The following is a 16935-nucleotide window of genomic DNA, read 5'->3' as shown; positions in this document are numbered from 1 at the left end:
AATACCTCTTTACTAATCCAACATAACATAAAATTTAAAATGTAAAATTACCCTCAGTTTCATGACTGAATTTTCATAACATTTGATAACAATTAAGATCAGTCACATTTATTTCACATCAATGCCTTAAAGCTTGAATAGTTTAAATGATATTTGCACTTTAATTAACATGTAATGATATGCCCATGTGAATAAAAGCTGGCTGTATATACATTAATGTACTCAGGTACAAACTCATTTGATTATCACATCAATATATATGAGACTTGAGCAATTGATGGAGCATGCATTAATTAAGAGATCATCTACAGCCATCCAACAGGCAGTTTCCAGCAATTATCCCCCAAGAGGAACACAGCAGCTAGGATAATCCTATATACACAGTACTGCAGCCAATGTGATCAGTACATGGGCCGAACCACTACTCGCAAAAATTTCCTCTCCAATGCTGAGGTGAGAGCATTCTGTAAGAAAAAGATTCATGAAATTGTTAAATCACATCAATGATATAATCTGTGGTTAAAAAGGTCAGTTACTAACTTAAATATAAGTAGTTAAAAATTTTAAACTACCTATATTATGGACATGATAGAATGAAAGCTTAACGAGAATTAATGCATAAATGCTTTGGAGCACTAAAAACACTCATAAACGCAGACTAAACAATACTCTTTAAGCTTCCATACCATTATTTCCCTATTTCAGAGTTCTCCCCAATGTCCTTCATTTATTTTAGAACTTGGCAAATAATATTTCATGCTCAGCATCCAGTAACTTCAGCTGAAAACTGTGGCAAAATTTGTGCTACTCATAATAGGTAATGTCCAGACCTAGATGGCTAATTATGCATTACATAAGTAAATGGGAGATGGAAAGAGATATTGGAGATACCATATGGTAAGTGACATGAGCATGAATATGCAAGTCCACCTGTTTTGGCTCAGTAGAGCACATTGGGAGTCACAGGCACAGGTATCTGAGCCTTCTCCTGCAGCCCATGTTGTCAGTTAAGACAGTCCAAGCAATATCCTTTCCTGTTCATAACTTGTGACAAATCTAGGTCATTATTGTCATGTTGTGGTTGCTTCATTTTTAGCTAGTTACCTTGGTGGCATAGCCAGGAATTTTGTTCGGGGGGGGTCCAAAACCATGGGGCAAAATTTTTTAAAACAGGGTACTAAGTAGAGGGTTTTAAACTAATTTTAACACTTTTCAAAATCGAAAAAACTTCATTTGCTTAAGAAATATTACATAAATTTATAATTATTCAATATTTTATTTTCTTTTATGAAGGAAAAATAATTGTGTTTTTATATTTCAGGGGGGGTCCGGAGACCCCGGAAACCCACCCCCGCCACAGAGGTACTTCTTCAAATTTTGTGAGAAAGTTTAACCTTGAATTGGCCATTTTTTCTTGCGTGCCTCAGTCATCCATGGTGAGATATCTTTAATCACTTCCGTGACATAACCTAGAGCCTAAGGAACATGTGCAGAGTTAAGAGTTTTATGTTTTGGGGGGCAGTACTACTGCTGGGGATTTAGGGGCTATTGAACATCCCTCAGGTATAATCTGGGGCCCTCCCCTGGAAAAATTCTTTAAATTAGCCTCTGAAAACAGCATTTGCAAGACTATCTAAGGCTAAAATATTTTAGCATTTCTACAGGAATCATACTTTTTTTCAGACCAATAACCATCTAACGGATCTTCTCTTGCACTTCTTTCAAATAGGAACTTGTTTCCAAGGATGATTATTTATACCGTTTTCTTTCGTTCGTTTCCAGCCAGCTACACCGGAGGATTCAGAAGAAAATAAATTCAAAAAACACCATTGAATTTCAATAGAGAAGATGGATACTTCCTTCACAGCACCTGGAAAAGAGTCATCAAAGAGAGAGCCAATCAGAGAGAAGCGCCCAGTCAGACAGCCAATCACAGTGCAGCTGCCTTCCAGCCTACAGTATATAAGCGAGGCAGAAACCAACAGCCGACACCTTCGACCTGAAGAGGCTGGCAGGATAGCCAGTGAAACTGTTGTCCATAAAAACAAGCTGAGGCGGAAGAAAACCCGAAAGAAATGCAGAAATCAAACCATCGCCGCAGAAACCTACGTTCTAATAATAACCATCTATGTTGGGAAGGCCAAGCTCCCCTAGGCCACCCTAAAACTCCACTCATGCTAAGATGTAGTCAAATATGTTTTTGTAATGACTGAGACATCATGACTGTGCGATTTTATGTACATACAATGTAAATTAATGGTAACAATAGGGTAGTTTCCTTCATCAAAGAAAATGAAAGGCATTGATTGCGATTCGTTACCCACCATTAGTGTATTCATAATATACAAATTATTTGGTTTTATAAATCCCAGTTTAGACGAATGGCAATGATAAATTTTAACTGTATGTGAAAAAGGCCAGATTGGCGCCCATGCGATGCCACTCCACGTGACATCACAGGGACCTAGTTTCTATATGAGTAGATAGGAGTTTTGCACCGTCTGAGATTACCAATGCATGCATGAGGCACAGAGCTCAGGGAAACATCTCTTAATAATCACCTATTAAAACTGCCCATGGTTGGAAAGTTTCCTTCTTTTGATAAGGTATTAATAATCCTTATTTAAGCCAAGTGCTACCTGCTAGCAGGGTACTCTGCTACCTGCTAGCAGCCTGCATCAAAGCGGCGCAAACATCCTTGCCCCAAGGTCACCTCACAATGCTGCAGTGGGAACCACACTGATGTCACACAGGATTTTCCCAGCATTCATACTTCGCCGTCGCAAGCTTAAAAATTTTCACTTTTCATTTCATCGCGAAAAATAGATATCATTGAAAAATCTAAAAGCGTGAAATATGTGTACCAGGAGTAATAATCTTTTGATTTTAGGAATTAAAAAAATAGGAAACCACCCTATTTATAAAATATCCTGACTGCAACAGAGCCAATCATATTACTGAATCTTACATGCTAATTTTCATAAACTGGAATTGCAAGTTTGATAATAATTATCTTTTAATGTACCTCATGCCAGAAACCATTATGCAAGTTAGAGTTTTATATGTTGACACAATTTCTAATTTGTTCGGCCTTTATTAGAAATTTCTAATTTCATAATGTATTTTCATTCCTATATTGCCTCCTTCCTTTTTGCATGTATGTTTCGTTTTTCTTTCTTCTTAATGTCTTATATTATTAGAAATCTTGAGGAAGCATAGTAGCCTGGTGGGTTGAGTGTTGGAAAATGCAAGGTACCCGAATTTAAATCCTGGATGAAGCCTTCAGACATTAAGAACCAAAATCCCCTGAGAGTAAGGTGGCCCAGGAAAGGAACTGCACTCGTGCATGTGTGAACACATGCCTGAGGCTTAGTCTATGGTAAGCTCTGCCCCCACCTTTCAAAACAAAACTTTGTGTTAAATCACTGGTTGAGTACACAGTTGGAGAAAAAAGAAATTTTAAAGTTAAAACTCACAAATGTTTTTAAAGATATAAACTCTCTGTCACTCAATGATTCAATCCATAGATTGATTTGGATAAGTTAGGGTAGATCTCACACCAGACCAAGCGTGTGATATACATACATTCAGGGTAGGGATACAAGTTCCTTGCACTTGGCAATCTTGCACTCGGCAAATTTTATTTTGGGGGCGTTCAAAGGCTTCACGCAGTATTTAAACTCTTGACTGTTCATAGATGAGCATAATTTATTTTCATTTATTTTAATTTATTTTATTAGTTTAAATCTGGGTGAAGCCCTCACACACCCCCAAAATACATAAAATCCTCAAAGTCTGCGGTAGCTCAAGGAAACAAACTGGCCCTCCTATCCTGAATTTGTGAATTACAACCCCTGTGGCTAAGTTTAAGGTGAGCTCTACCCTCACATTTCAATACCAACCTTCAGATTTCATCATTGAGTGAGTGATATCAACCATTTTGAATAAAAATTCCTAACTGCAAATAATTAAGTGGGAGTAGTATTCAGTGGCGGCGCGTGCGTATACGCATGTTAGCAAGTGCACACCCAAAGATGAATGAGTGATAAAAGAAAACTATTCCTTTGCAACGAGAAGGATAAAAATCCTGTCTACATATGCAAGAAACATGAAGCTCTGAAAGCTACAGCTATAACCTTTTCGAATTCACCGCTCTACAAGTGTGCGATCCCGTGGCATCGCGCCGGTCGCATATTCGGTTTATGCGATCGCTTGAGGGTGCTCTGGCGGGACGAAGTAAGCGGGGGGGTATGCACTGTTCAAATGGGTGATGGGAGCAGACTCAAAACGATGCGAGTGCGCACGGGCATATTTTTGGTGAGTGACTCGCAGGTAGTGTAGTGGTGTAGCCGCCACCTACACTACCTGCGCCCAGGATCCTAGTCCGTCTACAGAGTCATCTGTATGGCCGTTTTCTACACCACTTCCTCAAAGGGTGTAAGGAAAGGAGAATGAATTTCACCCAAGGTTCTTAGACTGGTAGCTTACTCTAAGAACCTTGAATTTCACCTACCGTCACTTGTAAAGGTGTGTTTAGAATAATTATTTTCATGCATGCTAATATTATTTCTGTTCATGCAATTTTAAGGCTAGAATATACCAGTGATATGTTTTGCTTGCTATGTATTCTATTACGACGAAATATGATGCTCAAGGATTAGTATTAACATAATATAATTAAATCATCTTATATCTGCTCTAATGCACACCTTAGATAAATTACCACCAGCCGCCACTGGTAGTATTACTGATTCAGATTAGCAACTTTTGCCAGTCATTACAAATTAGTTCCGAGGCAGAAAAGGAAAAACAAGATAACAAATAGGGTCATTAAAAAAGCATTGGCAAATTAAAGGGGGTTGATGGGGCGGCCATTCCCCCTTCTCCACAATTTCTGGAAAGATCGGAAAGATGGTATTATTATAGGTTTCTCACCAATTCAAGTCTCAACTCCATCAGCTAAATAAACAATGTTTAAAATAATTGATTATTATCTGAAAGCCTCTGGTTTAGGCACGGCCAGAACTAGGAGTTTTGTCAGGGGGGGCAAAGATTAGTTTCCTGCACCCCCTCCCCTGATCCCCCCTTGGTCCCTTCCTAATTCCCCCACCACTAAAATATATTACCTCCGTAAGCTATTTTTTGAGAAGTGGTTGTTGAAATTACACACCGTATGTTTCCTATTAAGAAGTTTCATTGATATTACTGTTCAATAATTTATAAATTAATAATTATTGTTAAATAATTTAATTAGAAAAAAATTAAATAAATTTTTAAATAAACTTTCAAAATTTTTCCACCCCCTGAAATCTGCTGCCCCGGGCAAGAGCCTTCACCCCCACAGCCCCGCCGTAGTTCCGGCCCTGGGTCTAGGAATATCTGGTCTCAGAAGCATTATCGCTCATGTGGGTTGCATAACACATAGGCGCCCCGGAAATCATTGAACCATCACCCATAACAACTACGATGACATACCCCTGTCACAAACACCCCGATTCGTTATTCATTAAAAGAATTCGATAGATGAAAGCGAAATATAAGGGACGACGAAAAAATAAATCTCCCTCATTCAGCCATAATCTCATAATTTTCAAATTAGAAAACACGAATGTTGGTGCCCACTTTTTATGAGTTTGTGACGTCACTAGAGTTCTAGTTCATTTACTCGTACAGAGTGATCCTTTCATTGCGGAAGGGAATGGCTCAAACAAGAGTGTGTACAACAATGAACCACGCAAGGTCCTAGCAGAAGGCCTGGGAGTGGCTGAAAAGCGGTGAAGCGCCCCGCATGAGTTCCTGACGTCATCCACTAAGCTAAGAAAGGTGAAATGCTGGTAATTTTTCAACATGAATAGCTCGAGAAGTAGACAACGGAACAGAAAAATACGGGTGTTTTATTATTTTCAACCTCTATCAAAATCGACAAAACCAACAAAATATAAACCATTAAAAAAATGGCACTAGACAGAGAGACAGCCAACGAGGGACAGAAACACAAAAAGTTATAGGGTTACATTAAAAAGGCCATTTAAACTATGATCAAAAGTCCGCTAGCATATACTTGTGCCGCATCTTAGTAGAAGTCTGATATTTTGGGGTTGAGTTGATCCTTCACGCTCAACCAGTGGCGCCGACTCCATGGGGCCTGAGGAGGCCCGAGCCCCATCAAAAATTCGTTATAGGTGTGAGAAAAAAAATGTGTCAGGCTTGTCGATTTTCCCCGGAGTGTCCAGATATCGAGATTCGAATCATCAGCGTTCTGATGTTGATCATATGACTTCTAAAATGCTTAAAAAACTTAAAACTCACTACTTATAAAATTTTCCGGGGCAAGATCCCTGGTTTGGGCCCCCCAAATATTTTTTGTGAGTCGGCATCCCTGCGCTCAACATCCCTATTTTACGTGATTCTAAGCGTTGAAGGGCGGGGAAGTAACAGTCTAGTCTACGGCAATATTGGAGAAATAGGATATATTGGGGATAAACTTATCCTCCACGCAATATCCCAAAAAATAACACGATCACTCTACTTTCACGATTTAAAGCATTTGGGAGAGGAGGTATCACAATACTTTGTTTGTCAACATACTTTTGAATAAATTAATGTGCAAACAAATATGTAAAATAAAATTAACTAACCATGTTTTACACATAGTGGTTTGTGTGCGTACTATTAATTGCACTTCGCGATATAAATTTTTGTGCAGTACGATTCCATAAGTTTCTTCATGAAGAGTTTTTAGTAATTCCTCGAGGTACTTTATTTTATAAAGAAGAAAATGATGAACGAAGGATTGAGGATATACAGTCGTCCAATACCTGATAAGAAATAGGCGTGACACTTGAAGAATATATTTAACTAAGCAGTTTACGACGTAAGCAGAGGGTTAAGAAGCCTCGTCTGCCATCTCAGAGGGAGGTAGTCACTTCTGTGATTGTATGTAATCAAGGGAAAATTCTCACTCTGCACTCGTAGCCCTGAGGAGGATGGCCAAGTCGGACATCGAAACGTCAGCAGTAATGCAGTTCCTGACTCGGTGGCGATCCCGATAACTCTTCATGCGGAAAAGAATTTTTTTTGTTATAGGTAGAGGGGACTTGTCGAACGCATGAGGACGATTTTTTAAAATTCTGTTTTGATTAAGTTCCTACCACTCAGTGGTGCAGCGAGAGGGGGGTTCTGGGGGATAAATTCCCCCCCTCAGACCTCAGACAAATTTTAAAGTTTAATGTAATGTACGTAATTGGATTAATATTACTCGTAGAATAGAGTAAAGATTAATAAAATATCCCTCTAAAAGCCCTTAAAACTCACCATTTTGAACCATTCATCTTTTAAAAAATTCTGGGGGTGGGCCCCCGCACCTCCTGCTTACCCTGCCGGGTACGCCATACCTCCCAAACTCCAACATAAGTTGCGCCCAACCCCCCCCCCCCCCCCCCCCGCCTCAATTCTTAGCAGCCAATTACCATGCATTCACATGGGCATGACGAAATATTTTAGCAGTTGGGTATTCTCATAAGCGCCAACATCGATATCAACCTCGCAAGCACGAATTTTACATTAGAGGAATCTATCGTAAAGTCAGCCGCCAGATGTGGCATTTACATGGATTTAAAAATGTCTCCACTCGCGTAGCTAAAGGACAGATCGATCCGAATTTCACGCAGAAATATGCTATAACTAAGGCTGTTGATAAAAATTTACAAGAAGATGATTAGCAGTGATAGAACTTCGTGATTTCCACAATGTATTTCAACAATCACGGCCGGTTTCGGATATCAAGATATTATTTACTTTAAACCGGTGGTAATTTTTTATATAATTGTGGAAATCACGAAGTGTTATCATTGCTTAAGTTTCGATTTGATCGTGATGATGTTATCTATCAAGTTTACAACTCTTCAATGCCAGTTCCTCAGTACTTTATACTGAGTATTCAAAATAAATGGTTCGCTTTCGCCTCATCACCACGCTGCAGACATTCTTGATAACAGATTTAAATGCTACGAAAGTCGTAAATAAAATCAACCTTCAATCGGATGGACTGATGTCATCTCTATATCTTGTCACCTTGCTCGCATTAATCACCTTTCCGAGAACAAAGCTAGCGTCATCAGAAAATGGAAATTTTGGCCCTCTGTTAGTGGCCTCCTGCTGATTGCTTGCTTCCGGTGATAGCATCGCCATGTCGGAAGTTAGAAACAGATTGGGAAAGAAATTACTGCCTCTCCCACAAACCGCACACTCCAGCTCCTTCCGTAAACACATTCCCTTACCTTGAACGCCCTTTGCCCCTTCCAACTCGCGAGTAAACAGATACGCCCATTCGAGGATGTGGAGAGGGTAGGCTAACGAGTTCGAACCTCACCCTCGAAATGTTGGGAAGATTTATCCATATCTTTAAGAGCTAGGTAAAATCATACGTTTAAAAAATTTGGCCGAAGTACCCCGTGTTCATAGCGTTAGAGAATATAGGGTATTTCAAAATGAATAGCGGGGTTTTAACGCTTTCTAATATTTATTACACCAAACTTAGAGCTATAAATAATGCATCAAATGAAAGATCAACTCAAACTGTTTTGCATTCAAATGTACAAATATTCAATGCGTGCATCATTCGTCACACAAAACACGTAATGATGATATGCGAGTTCTTCCCAAACGTTGATTAGTGTCTCTCGAAAATTTTTGCAACAGCTATTTCAATCTTGTTTCTTAATTCGTAAAAACCAGCTGGTAGTGTAGGAAATAATGTTATAATCTAGAGGATCACAACCGAATTTAACAGAACGCATGTTGCACAGCAGCTACAGATTCCGTCTGGTACCGTAGTGGTACGGCATTACATTTCTTCTCCGGGATTCCTCGATATATTGAGGAATAATGAAGAAATAATATATATAATGAGGAATATAATATAGTATTTCTTGGAGTTTAGGTCATTTAAATGACCTAAACTCCAAGAAATACTATATTATGTATTAAACAAGGTCAAGAAAAGGGGAAAATAATTACAATGAGGAAAAGTCGTATTTTATTTTTCGTCGCCCCATAGTGCATTCCTCTTATAGGAGAGCTGATACTTCCCTCGGCAAATAGGGGAAGCTATAGCAATTCAAAAAACGCCGTGATTTTCAAGACGACAGATATCTTCTTCACATCGCCTAGAAAAGACTAAATCAAAAGAAAGCCAATCAGATAGCAGCACCCAGTCCAGTGGCATAGCCAGATGGGGGCAAAGGAGGTATGTACTCCCCCCCCCCACACAAAAAAATTAATTTCATCAGAAAATTATTAACCTACAAAACAAATTTATTCATTCTACCCCACCAATATGTTTTAGCAAATCAGAGCCCCGGCCCATCAATTGTGTAATTTCAAGCGCCAAAATAGCATAAAATGTGATTGCTAGAGATAAAAATGTTCACATTTTCCCCAGAGATAGGTTCCACCCCCTGACCCTTAGATCGAGCCCCCTCTCCCAAAAACATCGTCATGGCAACTCCCATGACCCAGCCAGCCTATGCTATATAAGAGAGTCAGAAACTACGCGCCCACACCTTCAACCTGAATATGCTGGACGGATAGACAGGGAAAATGATGTCCACAAGCTAAATAACGAGGAATAAGAACTGAGAAAATGCAGAGTTACTAGTAATATCTGATACCGAGTTGTAAAGCTTCCGCCATCGCTGAAATGACAAATTGAACAGTGAACACCCTTCAATTCTCACCTGAAAGTCTGACAATGGGTAGACGGGGCTGAGTAGTTCGCTGTATGGGAACTTCCCTTCGGTCGATTCCAAGAACTGCACGGCGTCTTTCAAATGGTCAGGCTCGTACTCCGATGCACCTGTTGCATTAAATTTCAGAGGACACTCGTCAGAATTAAATCGCATGTTAACTGTCACTTCCACATAATACGATTCGAAACAAATCTACGGTATAATGAAAGGGTTGCCAAAAGCATTTGATCGGTTATCCGGCAGGAAAAATAATTAGTCTTTATTAACTAAATTTAAATCAATTCAGTTTTAAGAAGAGGTTGAGAGATTATTTTTCTGTGCGTCATTTTCAACAGAATCGACTGAAGAGCTGCAGTTGATTTCTATGTATGGGTTACAACAAGGGCGTACCCAGGATCATAACTGGGGGGGGGGGGGCAAGCCATGGTGTAGAGGTGGAGGGAGACAAGGCATGGTCTAGGGGGGAGATCAAGCCATGGGATTTATGAGATTATTTCCTTGAAAAAATATTTTTATTATAGTTACATGTCTTATACTAATGCATATCATTTATCGTGGGTTTAGAGAAAATTTGTTGAATACTTTCGTTTCAATTCAGTACTGATTTTGCAAAAAGACTTCTGCGATTTTTGCTTCTATGGAAGTGCAGCTGCCACCCTTCCCTGCCCATCGCTGGGTACGCCCATGGGATGCAACATAAAATACCATGAAAATATATCAAGGGCGCACTTCGACACGAATAACTCATTTGGCTTCGCCGGGTTTTGAACCTAGATTGACCATTTAGCAGAACCCAGAACTATCAATTGTCCATTATAGTCTGTATACCGTAGGGTGGCGCACGGGCACGCGAGCTGCGAGCGCCGGGGAAGGAAAGGACCGACCGTAGAAACTCTAAGGGACCGACTTAGATAGCTGCAGGGCCCGTGCGGGTCCGCGAGCGCAGGGGGAGGCAGGGAGGAGGACCCTGGGGCGCAGCTTGGAATTAAGGCTGGGGGGATTTATGTGCAACTAATACCTGGGTGTGTGGGGGTATGGAATACCCACCAGGATAAGAGGTAGTTGCGATATTAATAAATTGTGGAATTTTAGGATAAATCGTTCAAAATGGTGAGTTTTACGGCTTTCTGTGGGATATTTTATCAACCCTTACATTATTCTTTAAGTAATATCAATCCAATAGATTAAAATGGATTAAACTTAAAAATTTCACTGAGCTCTGGGGGGAGGGGTTTATCCCCCAAAACCACCCCCCTCGCTGCTCCACTGGGATGACCGACCATAAAAACTGTTTGGGACCGACTCATGTAGCTAGCGCAAGGGCCTGCAACCTACATGAGTCGGTCCGCGAACCGGAAGCGCCGCGGCGGGGAAAGGGAAGGACCAACCATAAGAACTATGAGACCGACTCGGGTAGCCGGCGTGCCCATGCGCCAACCTACGGTATACAGACTATATGTGTGATACCAGTTACTCCACCAGCTCATTGTGCACTAAATGAAATGAAAAAGATGACATAAAGCACGCTTTTTCCAAAAAATAAACAATAAAATGCACAAAAAAGTAAAAGATGAGCTTTTTATGACTCGGAGAATAGAAATGATAGATAAAGCGATCCCTCTTTTGGCGCCTAGAGCAATCATTATCATGTACAGAAAAAATGATCGTGTGATTCAGGCTTTAGCAATCGCAAGTAATACAGGGTTTGTCCCAAAAGTAATGAGCCTTTTAAAAAAAAAATAGATTTATTGATCAAACATATAATACAACTTAATACTCTTCAAAATAGTCTCCTCCCGCGTCTATACACCTTTGCCAACGTGTTTTCCGTGCATCGTAGGCCCTCTGGAACTCGCTTTGCGGAATGCTGTTAAGGCACCTCGTCGTGGTTTTTTTAATGCTGTCCAGGGTCTCCAGATGCCTTCCTTTCAGCTCCCTTTTTACCCTAGGAAACAAGAAGGAGTCTGCCGGGGCTATAGGGGGGCTGTGGCACCGTTGAAACACCGATCCGGGTCAGATAGTAGTTGACTACAAAGGCGGTGTGACTCGGCGCGTTGTCATGGTGGAGTCTCCATGACGACCGACTCTCTGGCCGGACGCGGGTAACTCTGTGAACAATTCGATGAACATCTGTTTTCGGCAAATTTAATTGTTCTATCATCAAACGAACACTCATTCGGTGGTCTTTGTTCAGCAAATCTCGCACACGAGTGTCATTATCGTCCGTTCGCGATGTTGATGGACGCCCAGAACGGGCCTCATCGGCCACTTCATCCCGGCCTTCCTTGAACGACTTGTGCCACTTTTTGACCTGCGAGTACGACAAGCAATCATCCTTGAAGGCCTCATTGAGCGAATAAAATGTATCCTTCGCCGTCATTTGAAGTTTGACGCAAAACTTTATCGCATAGCGTTGCTCCGAAGTTCTCTCCATCCTAACCACGACGAGGCACTGCGCGGAGGTTTACTAAAAATGAAGTCCTACCGTTCTGAAAGCTCGTATGCAACTGAAAGAGGCATAGCTGACAAGCTTAGAGTCCCTTCCACCACTTCCAACCAGTCGCACAGGTGGCGTTGTACAGTCGCGTTGCAAAAAAAAATGAAGCTCATTACTTTTGGGACAAACCCTGTAACCTGCACAAACGCAGAGGAGAACAGTGACAACAACATAAACGAGACGCACCGATGACGCAGAGATCTCTTCCGTAGATGTCCGCCGCTTCTAAGGTTGCTCCCTTGCCGAAAGCAGAATAGCGAGGCTGGCCCAATAGAAGGAGCGCGCCCCCGGGTCTCAGCAGCTGACCCTGAAGCAGGGGCGGCGAAGGGTAAGGGTCACTGTAGTCCAGACGGCTACCAATCGCCACCACCACAGCGTCCACACGTTCGGGCAAAGATGCGGACGGCGTCAGCGGACCTGTGCATGCGTGGGAAGGCAAAAGGAATCACCTACATGGTCACTTTTCCAGTTCTTACGATTTTTGTTGAACCCTATGGCAACACCGCTTCTCCCTCACTTGTAACCCTTTGACACAATCCGTTGTTGAGATAATAATTCATGAAATAGTGAAATGGGACGATTTGACCAAAATTATAAGTGTTCTCATCGTTCTGAAAATTGGTTTCACCAAGTATCACATGGTCTAGATTCCAAGTATGATATTTTTGAAAAATAAATAAAACTCCCAAATGTCCCCAAAAGTAGAGGCCTGGAGACACTTGGTAACACTGTTACGAATGACTCCAAAAAGAAGGCATAGGGAAAGTTGGAAACACTTTGATATGTAGAAAATTTATTGTATCGACCATTCATAGGGTTTCACACGATTTTCGATGGGGTCGATTTGATTAATTTTTGACGTGTTTCAACTCGTCCAACAGAAAAATGTGCATGAATCAGTCACTCATGCAAGGCAAGTGGGTTTTACAGCATATAGAGAGCGCTATTTATGAAAGTACATCATAAGTATGGCAGTTATAGTACGATACATGTAAGCATAGTACTACGTTTACTATAATTATGATGAATGTGATGATAGCGGCCTGCATTTGGTTCAGCGCCATTAGAACTTAAGAGATGAAACTTTGAAAATTCCACTCAACATATTAAAATTTCATTCAAGTCAAAAAGTTTCATTGCTATATTGAGTACAATATGCAAAATTTAATTTATTTTCTGTTACTGTCGTATTGCCCGCAGTTTCCAAAACTTACAATAGCTCTTTCCCTGGAAAAGATACTAATAGTGAACTTAGAACATACGTCATACGAAGCAAATATATTATTATCTAGCACGTTTTTAAGGTTGACTACAATTTAATATCCCTTCTTCAAGATAGAGGATAACTATAGTGGTTCTACGACCGAAAATAATAAAAATCAGGAATTATATAAATCAGGAATAATAAAAAATTATAAAAATACGTTTTAAAAACTGGAAGGTAGTAAAAACAACCAATATTTAAAAAAATAAAAATTATGGTAGAATTAAATACGTTTTCCACAATATTTTATCCTCATTTAGTCATTTACATCCCAGTCTAGACTACAACATTTCGCCGCCAAGATAAATTTCCACGAACAAAAACTGCACAGTGATCATGCAATCGTTGGTTATGAAATTCATAATTCATTCACAATAAAAACAATCTTCCCACTCAGCCGTACCATCGTAAGCGTAAAATAAGAAAACGCGAAATCTCCCGCCCACTTTGCATGAGTTGGTGACGTCATGGTATATCCAGCTTATTTAATAGTTCAAAGATAATTTTTCATTGAAGGGAGGAATCGAGAAAATTAACAGGAACGAACCACGCGAAGCCCATTCAGAAGACCAAGTAGTTGTTGAGAAGCGGAAAAAACGCTCGGAACAAGTTTATGGCGTCATCAACTTAATGCGCAAGGGTTGAGGCCATGGCATTGGAATCTGTAATATCACAGGAAATAGGCGCCGTGTCAAAAATGGAAAACAATGGACAGTAATAGTATGGAAGTTGCGATCCAGCCGATTGTTACATAGACCTTAATCGCACGATAATTCATCTTACGTTAGCCCAATTAAACTAGTGAGGATCCAAGGACTTGCAGACTATGTGTCCCTCACACTGACTACTCTAACTTTTTGCACTCACCAGCTTCCCTGAACACGGGCTGCGCGTGGAACTTGGATGCGAGGCGCAGTCTGCTCACGTTAAAGTCCTCACAGAACACGCGGAAGCCCATCTCAGACAACACGGCGCAAGCCAATACGCCAACCAGACCGCAGCCCTGAAATTTACGTTAAATGACACAGACGAAGACACTATAGAAGAATAGGAGAAGAAAGGACACTATGGATCAGTGGCGCAGTGAGGGGGGATTTTGGGGGATAACTCCCCCCCCCCCCAGAGCTCAGAGAAATTTTTAAGTTTAATCCATTTCACTTAATTAGATCAGTATTATTCATATCATAGTGTTAAGATTAATCAAATATCCCTCAGAAAGCCGTAAAACTAGCCATTTTGAACCATTATTCTTAATTTTTTTCTCGAGGAGGGCCCCCGCAACTCCTGCTTACCCTGGTGGGTATGCAATACCCACATACATCTAAGAATTAGTTGCGCCTAAAACCTCCCAGGCTTAATTCTTAGCTGCGACCCTGCTATGGATCACCGTAGGTGAAAAATGAACACAGTGGTATTGCCACGTAATTATACACAGCACACAATGAACCGTCAGGGATGAGGGATGGCGCAACCCCCGAAAAGTAACTGCCACCGTCGAGATTAGAACCTGGACCCATGGGGTATGAAGTCATTACAGTTCAACTTAAGGCTGGTTGGCGATATTTGGTGGAACTTGGTGACAGGAAACATAGTAAAATGTACATTGAGTTGTATGTTCCACCACAGGCGGTCCGGTCAGGTCGGCTGGTCGGCGATCGCCGAGGGCCCCGAGGCCCCCCACAACGCTCGCCTCTATTGTGAAGCGTATAAGAAAGGTGAAATAAAAATAAGACTCCGATTACGTAAACCTAAGTTTTTTTGCTATGAAAAATTTCTAAATTTTCATTAGTTGCTTTATTTTCAACATACTCAGTGTAAAAACGCTGTATAAAAATAAATAAAGGTAACATAAGATAAAAGAGAACCTGATGTATTATTTTTTAGGATCGTGGTCGTCGTTTGAAAGGGTATTCCGAAAATTTTATTTTGTGTTTTATTAGATTTCAGTGAAGTTTCAAGAATTCTCCAAATGATTATTGAACAATAACACATTTTTCAATTTTATAAGCTCTAAAATGCTCAATTTTCATAGTATTCATCTTACCAAATTGCAATTTTTCATTGATTTTTATTTAGTTTTTAGGAGCCATAATGGCGCCAAAATACATTTCGGGGCATCTAATTTCCTAAAATTTTCGGGGGGAGGACTCCCGCATCCTCCGGTAAGGAGGGTCCCATCATGAACCCTATCCGAAGGCCCCCAAATATCACAGACCGCCCCTGTGTTCCACAAACGTTTAATTTGAAAATAACCTTTGAAAATGACAGTGTACATGTCGAAACCTGGGTCGGTCTATTTAGCTTTTGTGGAACATGCAACTCAGTGTTTCTATTATTATGTTTCAATTCAATACTGTGGCCACCACACAAACTCGATCCCCCAATTACGAAATGTAAACCGTGACATTGATGAAGTCATGATGATTGAATGAGACTAACAGTAAGTCAAATGGTCTCACCTGCACTAGCGCCGTGGGCTTTGTGCGACTCTCGCCTTCTGCACTCTCCGCAGTGGCAGCAGCATCTTCACCCGCCATCTTATTTCTGTCGAGCAGTAGCATTGGCATGTGGCAGGTGGTTAGCCTAAGCACGCCGGCTAAAACGGTGGCGAGCGCGCATGATGCGAGGAGGGCGTGCCCGTCGCTCACGGAGGTGGGAACTGGGCACACGGCCGTGCCGGCACGCAAGAGCACGTGCGAAGAAAGCGTGCCGCCCAGCTCGCTCTCCGACAGCGACGCCAGTGGAGGATGACCGTACTGAGCAGAAATTTAATTTCATGAATAACGAATTCCATTAATAATAACATAAACATAGAAATATAATAATATGCAATGAAAACCTTCAGTGTGGGAGCAAATTATTTCATTTCGTGTAAACATTTTTGCACAACATTTGAAAAAACTTATGGTTGTTGTGTCTGCAATTCTTTTTGAATATCTCGTTTTCTTGGATTCATAAAAAAATTGTACTCTTTCACATTTTACTTTATCCTTTTTGTACTTTTTAATGAAATTCTCCAAACATCCGCATGAGGCCTTTCACAATTAAGACTAAGAAAACTGAACAGTAATGGACAAAACAACATTGACGTAAGAGGAAATAAAGACGGTGGTTTCCTCACAATTGATAACTATGGAGTAAAGCCAATAATAATATTATGAAGGTGCGCTACGATACGCTGAAATCTCGCAGACTTTGAATGTAGCTCAAGTTCCCAGCTGTTTTATCTGTCTACTGAGAAGTTCTGCACTTTTGATGGTATCAATTGATATCAATTTTCTCGGTCTGATCATTACATAGTGTCGTAGGCTAGATTAATTGGGGGTGGGAATGTGGGAAGGGATAACGGCAATCTTGGGGACTTTGTGTTTAGCGGATGGTGATGGGGTATAGTCCCAAAGGGATGTTAGGAGTTCATTGTTCGT

General features: G+C 40.8%; 1 protein-coding gene across 2 annotated transcripts in view; it reads right to left on the bottom strand.

Annotated features, from left to right (window-relative positions):
* Positions 1-318: 318 nt before the first annotated feature.
* LOC124168041 (medium chain reductase/dehydrogenase ucsI-like) overlaps positions 319-16935 on the bottom strand; it is a 44085-nt gene continuing 27468 nt past the window's right edge. For both annotated transcript variants that reach the window (XM_046546140.1, XM_046546139.1), the window contains 5 exons: positions 15970-16266; positions 14378-14513; positions 12433-12663; positions 9738-9856; positions 319-464 (listed from right to left, as the gene is read on the bottom strand). In XM_046546140.1, coding sequence (XP_046402096.1) covers positions 402-464; positions 9738-9856; positions 12433-12663; positions 14378-14513; positions 15970-16266 — 846 coding nt within the window. In that variant the 3' untranslated portion in view covers positions 319-401. The remainder of the gene's footprint in view (positions 465-9737; positions 9857-12432; positions 12664-14377; positions 14514-15969; positions 16267-16935) is intronic.

The sequence above is a fragment of the Ischnura elegans genome, chromosome 11 (assembly GCF_921293095.1).
Source record: "Ischnura elegans chromosome 11, ioIscEleg1.1, whole genome shotgun sequence".
NCBI classification, from domain to species: domain Eukaryota; kingdom Metazoa; phylum Arthropoda; class Insecta; order Odonata; family Coenagrionidae; genus Ischnura; species Ischnura elegans.
Note: the sequence above shows the minus strand (reverse complement) of the source record. Positions and strands in the feature narration are given on the sequence as shown.